Source organism: Corylus avellana, chromosome 11, assembly GCF_965113065.1.
Source record: "Corylus avellana chromosome 11, dhCorAvel1.hap1.2, whole genome shotgun sequence".
In the NCBI taxonomy this organism is placed as follows: domain Eukaryota; kingdom Viridiplantae; phylum Streptophyta; class Magnoliopsida; order Fagales; family Betulaceae; genus Corylus; species Corylus avellana.
In genome coordinates, this window is record NC_142500.1 from 4808043 (window position 1) to 4824540 (window position 16498).

Here is a 16498-nt window from a genome sequence, read left to right on the forward strand (position 1 = left end):
GATGAGTTTTACTTGAGGTTCGTATCATTCGATATCAAAGCCAAACACCACTTCTTGGGTTTGAGTCATGAAGGAGGCGACTTATGAGATAGAGTAAGCCACCGTGGACGTCGACTGTAGAGCTTGACGATATGTTACGATCCTAAATGTCCAACATGGTTTAAGTACAATCTTAACCATTTGTATATAAGCTTTTGAGTATTCTCCTCTTGTAAGCCAGTTTTAAAGAGTAAATTCTACCCAAGATTCGTATACTATTCTTCCTTATTTGAAAGATATACTATTTTCCCATAAACTTTCATTTGTACTTAAGAAGTGGCACAATCTTGATTGTGAATTTGCGTGAATCAGCTCTACACGAACATGACACAGTTGGAGGGAAAGAGCAAAAACTGACCTGGCAAAACAAAAATAGTCCATCTCGGAAGAAGAAAAATGGTCTTTCATTGTTAGTGTATGTGCTGTGTTAGCATTATTTTTGAGTGCTATTCTGATTTCACTGGTATTTGTCTGACATTATTTTTGAGTTTTTAAGAAAGCTAATCAAGGGTGTGCTTGGTTACTTGTTGCTTTTTTTTTTTTTTTTTTTTTGAATTCAATATAGTAGAGGGGAAATGGGAAAATGGTTATTTAAGCTTGCATGTACGGAAAAATTGTTACCAGCTTCCTCCCACAATCATTGCAAACATAAGTGGGATGTGAAAATTTTCATCCATATTATTTGCCATAAGAAGAGCTACTCAAAATAATGGAATTTATAAGGGAATTTCATTTTAGACAAAATACAAGAAATATCGAGTATTTTAACCTGAAAATGATCAGATGTAGCTGGTTGCCAGCTTCATTAGAGTTTAATGCAGGTGCAGCAACCAGCTGGCTAAGGCTTCAAATTCATAAAACTTACAAAGTTTAAATCTAATTAAGTTAGATTAATCACAATATGCATTCTACATCTTTTGGGTAACAGTGCTCCGACTCCTACGTGTTCTAATTGAATTCCTTAATTCTATAATTGTGAAAATCAACTCTGTACAAATAAGGATTTTCATTCAAATTGACAAAAATTAACTTGTGACCTTTGACACACAACAACAGCGCAATACAAAACAGCCCTTACTTGTGATGTTTGTTTCTTTTCTCATCCTTGCTCTTCTTTTTCTTATCCATAGACTTATCTTTGGATCTGTGCTTCCTTGAGTGCTGCTTGTCAGAGCTCACTGAGCGAACCTTCTTTCTCTTCTTCTGCTTTTCCTTGTGAAGCTCCTCCTCTGAAGAATCGTACGTCTTTAGTGAAGAAGGCTTCTCGGGTCCATAGACCATATGGCGTTTCCATACATCAGGGCTTGTTGACAGCTCTTCCCTGGAATCTGGACATGGTGGAAGGTATGGACCCGTTTCATCCATCCTTGGGCCTACACCACCTCTGCCACGTTTGACCCTGCAACCAGGAAAAACACATTGATGTCAAACAAATCATATTGACATACTTATTTTAAAATTGAGTGGGTCAAGTGCATGAGCACACACACTTGAACAAAGAGCATAAATTATGACCTTGAGTGTAGAAACTTCTCAAGCTCTTCATCTTCTCTTGAGTCGCCACTCTCGTATACTCTTTCGTTTGATGAGCATGAAGCACTGGCATCATTGACATTTATGGGAGGCCTCTTACTTGGGCTTGCGGAGTTATGATCCCTATGGCTGCTGCCACCACTGCTCCCATCTCTAGATCGGCCTTTAAGCCTATCATCCAGCTCTTGTTCTTTCTGCCGGGCTCGCCACATCTCATCCACTTCCACAGCTCGATTTGCTAATTAAAAGAAAAGGAAAATCTCAACTTCCAGATGACAAACGCATATAAAGAACTCTAACATGTAATTTATACGAAAAAGCCTATGCAACCCTATTCTTATTCTTCACTATCAAAATCAAACTCATTGATAGTCAGGCGCACACACATAAAAGCCACAATGAACAAACAAAGGCCCAATTTTTTTAGGATAGCAACAAGTTGATATATCTAGTAGATAAAAAACTTATTGAACATCAATAAGGCCAAAGTAGGGAGTGTTCAATGAGCCAAGCCATTTGTGAACTCGGCTCGGCATGATTAAACTCGATTCGGTCTTTGTTAGAATAATAAATGAGCTGTTCGTCAACACAAAAATCTGCAAGAATATTAAATGATAAACTTGGCTTGATTCAGATAATGCTCATGAGCTCAACTTATATATGTTCGACTCGACTTATTTGGCTTGCTCGTTTATAGATATAGTTTTTATAAATATAAGTATGTATATTTGTTATTATGTAATAAATATGGGATATTATATAGGTTACTTGAATATGGGTACATACACACATATTTATCCATATTTGTTATTTATCTTACAAACCATAGTTAAGTACTGACCAATTCATAGTTTCCTAACCAAATTACAGCGTTGTTATTTTACATTTGATATCCCCCTAGGTTTAGTTCATAATAACTGTCAAGACACATTTTGGATTTTGGAATTTTTTTCTTCATTTAGTATATCCATATATCTCAAGTGCCTACAACTCCAAGGAAATATAAGGCCTAGTAACTTGTAAACCATTGTCTTATGTTTCCTATAATGCGCAGGTGGGATTAAACATAACAAGTTGAAGCAACATAAGTTTCCTTCATGTGAAACACATGCATCACATTCTCGTTCCTTCACCGAAAAAAAGACTTTCAGATCTATGAGTAGAACAAGGTCATAATCATATAGTGATTATAAAACACATCATAAGCACAAGAAACTTGCAGTAAAACAACTAATAATATGCACTGAACATTACAATGATGATACAACAATTTTTAATAAATAAATATTATCGAGCTCAAGTCACTCGAGCTCGATTGGAGGCTTCGCTCATGAACCTAGCTGAGTTTGAGCCAAGCTCAAACATGGCTAGGTTCTTAACAAGCCGAGTTCAAACAGAATTCTAAAGCTCATTACGAGCTCGAGTCGAGTTTGACCTCCCAAGTAATATATTCGAGCCGAGTACAGCAGCCTCAAACTCGGCTCGGCTCGAATACAGCCCTAGGTGTAAGTTATAGAGACCTGAAACTATAATGTGCCTCAGCCTTCATGAAGGAAGGCAAGGACCAGTTTCATAGCAAATGCAGAGCTTTCCCCAAGAAAGCTTCAAATTTGCTTCATAGATATTTATTTTCACAAGGCATTAAAAACCACCATTAACAAGGAACAAATTCGACATTATGAATACTTTAATCACAGAACTAACCTTGTTGAACCCCAAGAACAGTAGCAGTTAGAAACCGTGAATTAGGCCGAAACCTTGCTTTAGGCTGTCGAAGATAAACACGCACACCTTCCTTATCTGCTTGTCGCCGCAATTCTGCTGCTTCCCTCATAAGCATTGCAGCTATTCTGTTCTCTGTCTCAAGATCCATCTGCCCTGTTAAACAAGTTTCACAGAACACACGAGTGAACAATTTGCTTGTGCAAAGTATAACCTTAACCTTCAAAAAGGCATGAAGCAGTAGCACTAGAGTGAAAAAAGTGGGGAAAGCTTGAGTAAGAAGGAAATTGTCATCAGTTTTCCTGGAACCTAACTGCATCAAATTTCAGTAACAGCAAATGAATTAAAAAATAAAATAAAATAAAATAAAAGTGCAAATCAAAAGAAAAATAGGAGGATAACACTTATTAAAAGAGGCAAAAAAAAAAAAGGCAAAGACAAAAACCAAATAAAACAAAAAGCATTTAAATAAAGCATGATTCGTCAAAGCAAGCTAGATCCAACAAAAACTCCAAGATATCAGCACCCTTTTGGCGTCTGAGTGTACCTCAACAGAACAAAATAATCGAAATACGTGTGTAGTAAGATTGGAATTGTTAATAGAGCCTTCAACCATCACCTGAATTATGTCAAGTAGATTTCCACATATTCCCATATCTTAGGCTTCCAGGTTTTGGATCACTCCATAATTAAATAATGTGGTTTTAGTTTAGGGAATTTAGATATAAACTCCTTAAGTCAACGCGCCTTCATTAAAAACTCCCTAGGTATTTTTTTCCGGAAATTTAGTCCCTGGGTTAATCGAAACTACAAGAAACTTCCTACCGTTAAAATTTTTTAACACCCGTTAGGGCCACTCAAAACTCCCCGTTTTACTTGATTAAAATATTAATTTTTTATTAAATTAATTTTAAAAGTTAAATCTAAAAAAAATAAAAAATTGAAGGGTGACACAGGCCACCCCCCCAACCCCCATGGGGTGGCCTGCGGGACACCCTATTGGGGGTTTGGGGTGGCCGCGAGCCACCCCATGGGTGGAAAGGGGTGGCTGCATTGGGGGTTTGGGGTGGCCCGCAGGGGTAGGCAAACCACCCTTAGGGTGGCTTACGGCCACCCCATAGGGGTTGGGGGGGTGGCCAGGGGTGGCATTTTTCTTTTTATTATTATTATTATTATTTTTTTAGATTTAATTTTTTAAATTAAATTAATAAAAAATTAATATTTTAATCAGATAAAACGGGGAGTTTTGAGTGGACTAACGGCTGTTAAAATTTTTTGACGGTAGAGAGTTTATTGTAGTTTCGATTGACCCAGGGAGTCAATTTCCGAAAAAAAAACACTTAGGGAGTTTTTAATGAAAGTGCGTTGACCTAAGGAGTTTATATCTAAATTCCCTTTAGTTTATTTGGCACCGAAATATGAAATTGGAGCCAAATTTGTTTGAATATGTAGTATTGACTTGTCTACATAGTTTTCCAACAGCTATTGAGGTGTACAGCTATAGAGTAGTTGTACACCTCCATATTGTTGTCTATCCCAATCTCCATATGTTTTTGGGACACAACGGGCTTAACTTCAAACGTCTACCATTGAAAGAAGTATCACCAAACTATAAAAGATCATAAATAGTCTTTTAAAATATGAAAAGCAAGATATTTGGATCGGTACCTCACTATAGCATCTTAAATATTGTCGTTGCATATAAAAGAAAATATATATACATTTTGATTGGTTTGAATTTTGAGGGCGGGTTTGCTTTGGAATTTCAATTTTGACTGCAAAATGAAAAATCACAAAGCTCCTTACAAAAACAATATTTTCAGTATATAACTCATACCTTCAACACAGAGGCAGAGATCCTAGATTTTCAACTGAAGTGTGGAGGAGAGGGATTCTGCAATCAAGTTGTCAACATCAGCAAGATGACAAGTAACAATGATGACCATTATTTTTATAGAGAGCAGAATCAAGTGACGACACAAAATAAATAAGAGTTGAAGAATACTTGTCACACTCGCATTACTAAGCAAATGCCATTCATCATAGTTGTAGCTTTCCATATTAACGTAAGTTGAAACACACAGATGTTTCAGAAATGACCAAGTTTATGAGGCAAAGGTCCTAGCAAGAAACATACATAAGCAAGTCTAAGGTGGAATCGGTGGCATTTGATATGGCATCCCATGGCTATTCCTAGGCAGGCTTCCATAGCTTGGCCAGTGGCTCATGATAGCCTTTCAACTGGGGTGAAATTGGTGAACTGAGGGATATACGGGAGATGTGCTTTGCAGGTTTTGCAGGAGTTGCTTGGAAGCAGAGATCATCTTTTCTTTCAATGCAGCTTCAGCAGGAGAATGTGGAAAGAAAACATGAGTAGAAATTTAATTGACAATCCTAGCTTCAAATGAGAAGCGACCATTGAGTGGGGAGAAAAGGAGTTGAAGGGAGGAAACTTGAAACAGATTTTATGGAAGCTTAGTTTGCGTACGGTTGTTTATCATATTTAGAAGCAAAAATGAGCTTAAATATGGCAATCAGCCAAAATCAGAGGAGAAAATTGTGCAAAATATAATTTGGGAGATTCGATCTAGAATTGTGGCCACAAGAAAGTTTCGGATGCCTAATGAGAATCTGCAATTATGCAGAAGATGAATTTTCCTTTTGGTATGTTGACTGCTGCAGATGGTAAATTGAGATGATGGCTTGTGGTTGTTGTGGTTTAGCTTGCCAGATTGGTATGGTTAAAAGGGGTTTAAACTGCTGTTAAGGTGAGTATGTAGTTCTGCAAAAATTATGCAGAAGTGGGAGTCCTCTGTTAGTAGTAATATGTCTACCATGGTGTCATCTTGTTTGGCTGTGTATTGTTGTTTGTAGCTCTTTTGGTTTGTATTTGTTGATACATTCTCGGTTCGTATAGAGTTGTAGTTTGTGGGGTTCTGCTATGGTGGGTTGAGCAATTGTAAAGGGTAGTTGCTGAGGCAAGTTGTTCCAGCAGATTTCCTTGAGTGTTTTGTATTTTGTTGTTCTTTTATGGAAAGGCTCATTCATCCAAAAAATAAAAAATAAAATTCTAAGGTGAAATTCAGACTGCAGTCACAGATTTGTTCAAATGAACTTTGAGTTTTTATCGGCTGGCTTAAGAGTATACATAGGCCTATTTGATGTTCTTAGTGAGTTCATCCCTGGAGTTCTATATAAGAGCAAAGTATGTTTTGAACTTCTAATAGCAGATTTTATGTTCAAACCAGACTTTTATGCCCAATAATACATTTCATCAAACAGATAGAATGCCCAAACTTCCTAAAAATCATACAAGAAACCAATCATCAAAAAGTTCAATATTTTACTACTATAATCAATATCTCACAACAAACCCAGCAATACCCAATCACTAACCCGAGGAAAAGTTTCAAAATTTTGATTTCCTAAAATCCTTTTACCAATATTGGGTGAAAGTTTTGGGATGATTTCCAATAACTTTGGAATCTCTCTGTTGCTGGTAAAGAGAATATATTGAACAGAGTAACTAAAAATTAGCAATGAGAGATGGAGAGAGTTCACTTACCAATTGTCTGCGGCGTACCTGGACTGCTCGGTTGCGGCTTCGAATGGTTGGTGTCCGGTGGTTGGCGGTGAAGGGGTGGAGGAGGCGTCGCACGGGAGGGCGAATTTTGGGTGGAGGGTTTCACAAATGAAATTTTGGGGGTGTTTTGACGCAACTGGCTGACGTGGAAATCGAGTTTACTTTTGTCCTCTTCTTTTCTGTATAAAAGTACTACAAACGACGCGTAGGAATTACTTACCGAAGAAAGAAACGACACGTAGGAATTTGAATAGGATAAATCACCCAAGCCCAAGGGGGGCCTTATCTTGTTCTCCTTTGAAGCGCACACAGACAGACACTTCAGTCTTGAAGCTCAGCCCTTTGTCTGCCAGCTTTTCTTGTAAAAGACGATATAACTATATAGGAATTGGGAAACCTCTGTGAATGGCCAACTCTTTATGTGTCACGCCTTTTTGTTCCTTTCAGTCCCCTAACAAACCAGGTATAGTCTTTATTATGTATTATTTTCTCTCTCTCTTTTTTCCACAAGTTTTCGGCTTTAATTTTGGATGTTTTGTTATTGTAGATGTGATATTTCTTGCCTTTTCTTCTTTCTTTGATGAACATTTGATGGGTTTTTTTTTTGCGCTTTGTTTGTAGGGATAGTTATTGGCAATTCGGTTGGTCGGAAGGTTCTTTGGGTAAATGAAGCGTTTCAGAAGTCTCAGACTGCTAAATTTCAATCTTTGGAGGTTAAGGTAAGTGAGAATTGGCCAATATAGGCATGTGCTCTATATTGCCCTGTTTGGCTGAACTTTCACTTTTCTTATAATGGGTTCAAGCCCAAATTTGATTTTTATTTATTGTTGGTTTGTTTGTTTTTAAATCACCTGTAGATGCCAAGTTAGGAGTAGGAACATAGAACTTAAGGTTTTGGGGTTTTGGGAATAGCTGTTATGTAGAGTAGTCATTTTTTGTTATCTTGGATTTGGCATATATGAGATAAGAGGGAACTGAAAAGGACAAACTAAGTGTAGAAATGCTTTGCAACATGTTCAAATTTGTTCATAATAAATTGAAGGGAAGATATCTTGAATAGATTAGAGATTCACCACGCTATGGACCAATGGTGTAGAGATAAGTAAATAATGCCCATAAGACGAGCATAAATGAATATTGTAATGGATAAGCAGTAATGGGAAAGATAGAACTAAAAGTGAAGGTATTACAGCAGATAACCAGATGAAGATTGTTCTCCCTTGCTTGGTTGGTATCCAAACAGCGTTTGTCAAGGGTAGGAGAATTGAGGATAACTAAGATCTGTGATTGCACCCTAGAAAGAGTGATATGGTTCTGGGTAAAGGTGTTTTAAGGCAAGGAGATTTGAGTTGAAATTGCATCATTGTTTGAAGACTTTACTTTTTCCTTCGAACTTCTTTGCAATTGAAATTCACTTTGGTCTTGGATTAACAGGCTGCGGAAAATAATCAGAGCGCCAAACCAAGTAGCATAGTCTGTTCTGATTGTGATGGAAATGGTACGCTTGTGAACTGCTACTTTTCATTTCAGTCTTATATTTTAGTTTATGATGAGATATCTTTGTTTTTGTGCTGAAATTTGCTCATAACGCACTTTGTGATGCTAACTCTAAGAGGATTTAGTGACATGGTTGGGATAAGACCCAAATACATAACACTATATGCTAAAGAAGAGTAATTGGGCCTCATCTTTTCTTCCTTCATCAAATGTCTAGCCAATCATGTTGATGATTATGTGATGCTATGGTAAAAAAAGGTGAACCATGTCTAGCGATATCTAGACTTTTTGTACCTTGATTGTAGCAGCAGACGACAAATGGTTGTTCTCTTCTTCCACTCTAAGAAGATGTTCTCTCAGAAGTACTATGATTTGCTCCCAACCCACAAACTAAATACTTCAAAAATTAGTGTTCTTGCTTCTTGCGTGATGCTAGTAGATTTCTTGTATGCAGTTTGCTTATATTTTTCGCAGGCTGCTTTTAAACTTCTCAGTCTATATAGCAACTACTTTCATAACATATTTGGGGCTAGGTGTGGAACTTTGTTGCTGAAATTATATATATATATATATATATATATATATATATATATATATATATATATATCAATCAGGTTGCTTGTTAAAATGGTCTCTGTACTTCTTGTGTCCTTTATGTTTGCCAGACTGCTTACAACTTCCTAGCTTTAAGATTGTTGTGAAGAGTCCATGTTGGTTAGTCATATTTCTTTAGTGCATTTGCCACCTTCTGTTAAACCTTTTAGTTGGTTAGATTTGCCTAAACCTTCTGTCTAACTGGCCCAAAAAGTACTTTCTTCTTTACCAAATTATATTTTCTGTATGTCAAATAGTGTATATACATGTACTTTCTGCAAAGAATAACTTCTAAGTTCTTGGCTTTTCAGTATATTTTAATACCACAAATAGGTAAATTTCAGATCAGTATTTATCTTCCTGTACCAGGTGCCATTTCGTGTGGTCAATGCAAGGGTAGTGGAGTTAATTCTGTAGACCACTTCAATGGACAGTTCAAAGCTGGTGGATTATGCTGGCTCTGCAGGTATCCAAGTTAAAATGTCCCTTCATCATCATCATCATGTCCTTGTGTGCATCATTTCTATCATCATCACCATAGAGAAACCAGAGCAATTTGTTGTTTTCCCCATCATTGGCTGAGATATCGAATGTGCTGAAATATGAAGCGACACAAATCAAAACTAAGACAATATTTGGAGTTTTTGGGTAACTGTTTCCTAGATATGTTTTGATATTTTCCTTATTTATTAAAGTATATTTAGAGTATGTTTGGAATTGTGTTTGAGAAATAGAGTTTTTAAGTCAACAAACGCTTCTTGGCAAAAGCTTCATTTTTAAGCTTTTCCCAAAAGTGCATTTTGGCAATTCTTAGACTTTTTGGACTCTTAAAAGCGCTTTCAATTTTTTTTACTAAACAAGTACTTTTTTCTTCAAACGGATTTTTTTGAGTGTTAAACGCACTTTTAGGCCCCTCAAATGCACACCCAAACAGGCCCTTAGAATTTTTTTTTTTTTTAATAAAAAAAATCTACCTTTCTATTTTTGGCTGACTAACAGACAGGAAAATAGGCTTGTATGGACCTGGTTATCTGTTATCATGCACATATTACAGTATCAATGTCAAAATGTTTTTTTTGACGTCTTGAGAATACTCTCATAGACAGAGTGCAAGTGAAATGCACTAATAGTAATGGAGCTGGCTTGAATTATAAGGGGATTGAGATGGTTTTGTCTTGAATCCATGATCAGACATGCATTTATTTCTGCCTTGCCCTGAATTCTATGGGGATTGATGGTAGATTTCTCTCATCTGGACTCCTGTTTTATAATATGTATATGTTTTCTTGCAGAGGTAAAAGGGATATTTTGTGTGGGAATTGTAATGGAGCTGGCTTTCTTGGTGGGTTCATGAGCACCTTTGATGAATAGAAGTTTGCAAAATTTTTGGCTTCAGTGATTCGTATTATGTTTCACCAGTTTTTCTTCTTTTTCTGAACGTCAATATACTTTTATACACGTTCATGAATGTTGAGACTTGATGTTAAATTCCTGGCTGCCATTATTGGACTTATTCCGAATTGAAACTCTGCTATGTTTTTGCAGTCGATGAACTTTGAATGTTTGTTCCTTCTTGTCTGGCTCTTATATACAAATTTTCCTTGTATTATTTTAGTAATGAATAAAAAAGAAAGAGAAAACAGCCAAAATTATTAAATATGTTGGAAGTTTTTATCTGGAATTAACAAATATTACAGCTTCTTGTTAACTCTTTAGAGAGGCTAGCTGGATATGTACTGTAAATGAGAAATGATAAATACTATAATTCTATATAACATTTTATGCAACGAGGCTAACGTAGCGCTTCCAACTAACCTTTCGAGTAATCTTCATTAAATAAAAAATAGATCCAATGGTTGATTTGGAGTGCAATGTGGATACAAATATAATATTTAGCATTACCAAATACTATAATTCTATCTAACATTTTATGCAACAAAGCTGACGTAGCACTTCCAACTAACCTTTCGATTAATCTTCATTAAATAAAAAATAGATCCAATAGTTGATTTGGCATGCAATGTGGTCATTAGGTGTATCACGTTTAAAAATAACACACCCAATGAATGGTCCTGATCATGACAACAAAGCCCCAAAAAAAATAAAAAAAGTTGCTTTTTTTCTTTAAAAGAAAAAAAGTTGCTTTTTTGAGATACCCATAAAGGGTGGTTTAGGAGTGACCCAAAAAAACTTTATTGTCACAATTTAAACCGTTCATTTAAAATAAACCTCCAACCTAAACTTCTTAGAAAGATATGCTTTACACATTGAGCCCCAAGCTTAAACAATTGTTATTTTAAGGTTACAAGTATTGTCCAAGTTTCTTTTCTTAAAAATTACGATTTCTTTTGGCTTAAATAACAAGACGATAGGTTAATGACGTTATGAGGACAATACTTTAGAAGGAAAACTTGTGTGAGGCAACGAAGTAGGAGGACGGACAAGTGCTACACATCCCAAATTTTCTTCTTAAAAGTTAGTTTCTCAAATGAAATTTACTATTTTGAGAAGTGTGTTACCAACTCATGGGATGGTAACACATCATTTGGAAACCAACTTTTGGAAAGAAAATTTGAGATGTTTAGCATTCAATATCGTAAAAGAAAAACTATATGTAAAATGGCTGCAAGAACAGTGAGTTCAAGTCTTCACAGACAATTAAAATTAGAAAGAAAAATACAACATTTTGAATATATACAGAAATCTTCTAGGGTTGCATCATCGCCTGCACAATGGTCCTTCTCCCCAGAGTACTTGACTGATTTTTCCAGAGTATCATGACAATATTAGACGGAGAATCTCTCCAGAGTGCTTGAATGATTTTTCAGTTTCTTCCAAACAATGATTCTTCTCCTCTCTAGTCCAGCCCTGAGAAAACCCACACACGAATAAGTTCATTTTACTCCTAACTACGACGACGTGTAGTGATGGTTTCAAAAAGACAGTAATTTGTGATTATCCCCAACCAGAGGAATGTTAGTTGTAATTGGTTTCATTAAAAAAAGAGTTGTATTAGTATTTACGATTTACTGCCCAGATCCTACAGGAGCTTGAGGAGGGGGAGAAAAAACAAAAAAGCAAAGGAGGTATGACCATAAAAGATTTGTAATGTAAAGGGTAGCAAGAAAATACCTCAGCGACTTTATTCAACTTCTCCCTCACATTCTGCAACAGTTTGGAAAGGTCACTGTCCCATTTGTAGAATTCCAACTCCTTGTTGTTGAGTATCTTTTCTGCTACCTGAATTAGAGTAATAAAGAAAGAAACTTGATTTAGATACCTCAACCTAAAATAGAATGCCAATCGTTAGCTGGGATCACTCTTAATAGACCTGATCCACTCCTCTTATTCTCCAATCTTCATATTTCTTAACAAAAGAAAAAATACCAATGCTATCTAAGGCATCAAATCGTTTCCAAAAACAGAAAAAATAAAAAATAAATAAAAAGGTAGCATTGAACAGAAACAGAGGAAAGGGTGATGTTGGGTTTTCACTTAGATGCTATCATCTGTAAATTGCTGAAAGGACCCCAGAAAATGGTATTCAATGAATTGCTTCCCTCTTTATTCTCAAATCTTTGCTTCAAACAAAGGGTGCATTTTCAGAATCAGATAAGAGACATGACCCTACATGTTACTAACATCTCACTTGGTCCGAGAAAAAAAAAAGGTAACCATTTCACTTGAAAAGTACATTCGTAACGTTCACATTTACTAGGTGAATGTGCAGCTATGAAAAAATTTTAGTTAAACAATGAACTCATACTTCATGACAGCTAAAAAATAGTTAGCCTAAACAAAACCACAAATTATATGCACAAGAACAGAAAATTTAGAGCTCTAGAAAGTGGGAAGTTCCTGCATTCAACATCACACATCAGATGTGTCTACACACCTAGGTAGACGAGTTTGTATAACAAAGGAAGAGAAAAACACATTTGTAATACGTTAAAAAGTCCCCTATTTACTTTCTTACAATGAATATCTCTATTATAGATATCCAAAATAAGTAAAAATGAGGAACGTGCTATTTTATGTGGAGAAATCAGTATAACTTGGGGCAATTAGAGGCAATAGGATGCTCGAAGAATTCAGTGATGCCCCTTTAAAACTAGAATTGCATATCAAAGAATGTGCACATAAGCTCACGCCCACAAGTAGCATGTGGACCTGAGTCCTCAGGACATAGGCCATGACAAAGTATGTTATATTATACACTTTCCAAGATGATCTTTGTTTACCTTTTTCCCAATCATGCGACCACCAGCAGTGTGGGCAAAATATACATTGTAGAAGTGGCAAAGAAATGCTTGAGGATCCTTCTCTGATAATTCCTTCAAGTATTCTGCATAGTTCACACCAGGAGAAGAAGGTTCAGGAATGGTATGGCCTTGCTCCTTGAACCACTCCAAATCTTTAGCCAATTTTTCAGACCTTTCTAATCCTGTGTTTCTGAACTCGGCATCTATAACCAACAACACACAATGTTTAATCTTTTAGCTCTGTCATTAGTGAAGAATAAACACACAACAAAACTGCACGCATCTGTGCGTACATATGATTTGATCTAGGTGATGGCCAAAAGGCGAAGACTGATATTGTTGCTCTCAAAATTGAGGTATTTTAAACTACACCTACACTAGATCTCTATCCCACCCTAGCATGATAGCTAGGGCTGAGCAAATTACTGACTCACCAACTTCCAACCAACTTTCGACTGATTTTGACCGACACCGACCGTTACCGACTAGATGGAGGACGGTAGGCAGCATGATTTTTTTTATTCCGAATTTTTCGGTTCAGTAGGCGGAAGAGGTTTTTTAACTGAACCGCTTTACCGACAAATTTGCCACATTTCCACATACCGACATTATCAACACCGATTTTACCGACCACCATTCGGTTCGAAATGCGAAATAAAATAAAATTTGGCGGAATAAATTGGTGAAATAACCGACTTTACCGACATTGTCGGTTCAAAAGGCAAAAATAAAATTTTTCTACCGAGCCCTAATGATAGCTTAAAACTTTGACCTCTCACTATAAGGTCATCCGAGAGCCCTAGATATCATCAGATCAAGAATTCATTGGGAAAAAAATCAGCATGTAGGTTTTGTAAGACCACAGCTGAATGCTAAATAACATATGCTTTTGGTATATTTGAGCATCATTTCCTATCAGAAGTATCAAAAAAAAAAAAAAAAGAAGACATTGAACTCAGACTCGTATACAAAGACACACACTCTGAGTATCATCAATGCCGGTCAGTGCACGAGGATATACATATCCAAACATCAAATCAACAAGCTGAATGCTAAATAACATCTAAATCAAAGAAAAATTTCCCCCACTTCCACAACACTCACCAAAAGTACAGAAAAAAAAAAAATGCAAAATCAATAAAAGCGAAATTGATCATAACAAAATCTTACAATGACACACCCAAAGCAATCAATCCCACATCCAAAACGGCAAAACCCATTCAAACACCAAAAATTCCAAAAGGGCACTCAGTATATCATCCAAAATAAACAGAAGGAATTAAAAACCGACTCACATGAAGGAAAAGCCGCCTCCTGGACGATCCCTTCGAGCGTGTCGTAGACCAACTTGCTGTCGACAAGGAACCTCAAATACCCATCAATAGTGGGCGCCCACTTGGCCACGGGCCGCTCCTCCGGCTCCTTGACCTCCTTCTCCCCCTCCTTCGCCTGATCTTTGGTGTGCAACTTCATCGCCACAAACCTCATCTCCTCCACGAACCCCTTCGACTCCCCAGGGTACCGCTTCCTGGGCGTCTCCGCCGTCGTCGCGGACACAACCGCCGCCATCTTCAGAGGCATCTTATTCACTCTACGACGAAACCCAAGTCGGCCACTTTTCGTGAGCGAGAAACCGGAACCAGGGTTTGCTATAGGAGGCGGTATTTGGAGGTGGGGTTTGGTGAAACAGGAGCGTGAGTGTGAAATTGGGGTCAGAGAAGCCATGGAGGAAGAGTGCACGGAAGCTTTGGAGTGAAAACACTATGTTCTATTGAGTACCAGACAGAGACTAATGTGGGTTTGGCTTGAAACGGCGGTTCACGTAATCTTGAAGACGACGCAATAACAATTAAAATTTTGAAAAATATTAAATAATCAGTGGGGAATTTAATAAAAATTTGAAAAATAATTGATGCTCTGGTATGGGCTTGTGTGTTGTACTGTTGTGTGAGTATCGATGAGAGCTCTGTTTCCTGTGCGAAATAATTTGCCTTATTTTAAAGCTTTCTTTTTTATTATTTTTTCACAGGCTGACATTTCTGGATAGAATTCGAGGAAGGTGTTTTGTTTCGTCAGGGCAAAGTCACGCGACTCATGCCGGGGAAGATCCGAGACGGCGTCGTTTTCTGGGGCTTCGATGGACAGGGGCGAATCGGTAATACGACTTCCGTTTACTTGTGGTCTTGGCTTTCTGGACTCTGGTCCAAAATTGAAAATTAAAAGAGAAGAAAGGTAAACGATGCCGTTTACACTATCACAATTGACAACTTTTGTCGTTTTTCAATTCAAAGTTCGTTTTACATTACTTTATTTGGTAGGAGCCAGCAGGGATAGATAATGAATAAGAGTAATTTGTACCGAGAGAATAACTTATATGGGTTAACCCTTAAAAGAGCATCTCCACCGATAAATTGTAGTTTAGCTACTCAAAATATCACTTTTTTAGTTTAACTACTACATTTTCGCAATGAACTCCAATAGATTTTCTATTTTACGATGTCTACTTTATTTAAATATCATTTTTAATCTTTTTTTTTTTTTTTTCCACTCCTCTCTCTCTCTCCCTCACCTCAAACTGTATTGAACCACCTAAAACCATCATTTTGAAGAAATTGAACCACTTGAAACCCATCAAGGTGATGTATGGCGGGCGAAACTCCGTGGGTGGCCGAGTTCTGGCTGCCGGTTGTGCACCGGTCTTTTTTGCCGATTGTTCTAATCGGATAGATTGAAACCCAGAAAAGCTTTTGGCTGTTGCTCCATGGTTGTTTGGCCGTTGGGCAACAGCCCTACAGGGATAGGGAGAGAGATGAGGCGTTGAGGGAGAAGGGACAGGGAAAGAAAAGAGATGAGGAGGAGCTGAAGGAGGAGAAGGGAGCGTGAGGGAGAAGGGGAGAAAGAGAGAGGAGAGAGAAAATATTAAAAAAATTGAATGAAAGAGAAAATATAATTAAATAATAGTAACAGATGCTACAACTGTAGCATCTCTAGACAAAAATGCTATTTTACAACACTGCTGGAGGAAGAAAAAAATGTTATTTTAACTAAAAAGTTAGTTTACATAGTCTCTTGGAGATGCTCTAAGTGGGTTTGGCCGCTTCCTAAGGCTCCCAATTAAAATAATAATAGTAATCCATTATAAAAAAATAAAAATAAATAAATAAATAAATAATTGGGGGTTGCAAAAATGGCCAGATGGCCAAAGTGGTGGCCGTAATATTTTTTTGAAATTTTTTTTTATAACAAATAAAAAAAAATTAGGGGCAAT

General features: G+C 36.9%; 3 protein-coding genes across 4 annotated transcripts; 1 reads left to right on the plus strand and 2 right to left on the minus strand.

Annotated features, from left to right (window-relative positions):
- Positions 1 to 783: 783 nt before the first annotated feature.
- On the minus strand, positions 784 to 7057 carry LOC132165248 (uncharacterized). 2 transcript variants are annotated; one of them, XM_059575731.2, is made up of 4 exons: positions 6860 to 7057; positions 3277 to 3450; positions 1555 to 1810; positions 784 to 1438 (listed from the first exon to the last, which is right to left on the minus strand). In XM_059575731.2, exons 2-4 carry the CDS (start codon positions 3443 to 3445, stop codon positions 1114 to 1116), a joined length of 750 nt encoding a protein of 249 aa, XP_059431714.1. In that variant the 5' UTR covers positions 3446 to 3450; positions 6860 to 7057; the 3' UTR covers positions 784 to 1113. The 2 variants fall into 2 exon arrangements, with proteins under 2 accessions (XP_059431714.1, XP_088367766.1); XM_088511640.1 differs by having other exon boundaries at positions 3277 to 3607; positions 6860 to 6977.
- Positions 7058 to 7155: 98 nt separating this feature from the next.
- LOC132165249 (DnaJ/Hsp40 cysteine-rich domain superfamily protein) lies at positions 7156 to 10532 on the plus strand. Its single transcript, XM_059575733.2, has 5 exons — positions 7156 to 7340; positions 7499 to 7596; positions 8312 to 8375; positions 9338 to 9434; positions 10261 to 10532. Exons 1-5 carry the CDS (start codon positions 7283 to 7285, stop codon positions 10337 to 10339), a joined length of 396 nt encoding a protein of 131 aa, XP_059431716.1. The 5' UTR covers positions 7156 to 7282; the 3' UTR covers positions 10340 to 10532.
- Positions 10533 to 11603: 1071 nt separating this feature from the next.
- On the minus strand, positions 11604 to 15363 carry TED4 (Plant heme oxygenase (decyclizing) family protein). The gene is made up of 4 exons (XM_059575729.2): positions 14526 to 15363; positions 13210 to 13433; positions 12101 to 12208; positions 11604 to 11836 (listed from the first exon to the last, which is right to left on the minus strand). Exons 1-4 carry the CDS (start codon positions 14953 to 14955, stop codon positions 11744 to 11746), a joined length of 855 nt encoding a protein of 284 aa, XP_059431712.2. The 5' UTR covers positions 14956 to 15363; the 3' UTR covers positions 11604 to 11743.
- Positions 15364 to 16498: the final 1135 nt, after the last annotated feature.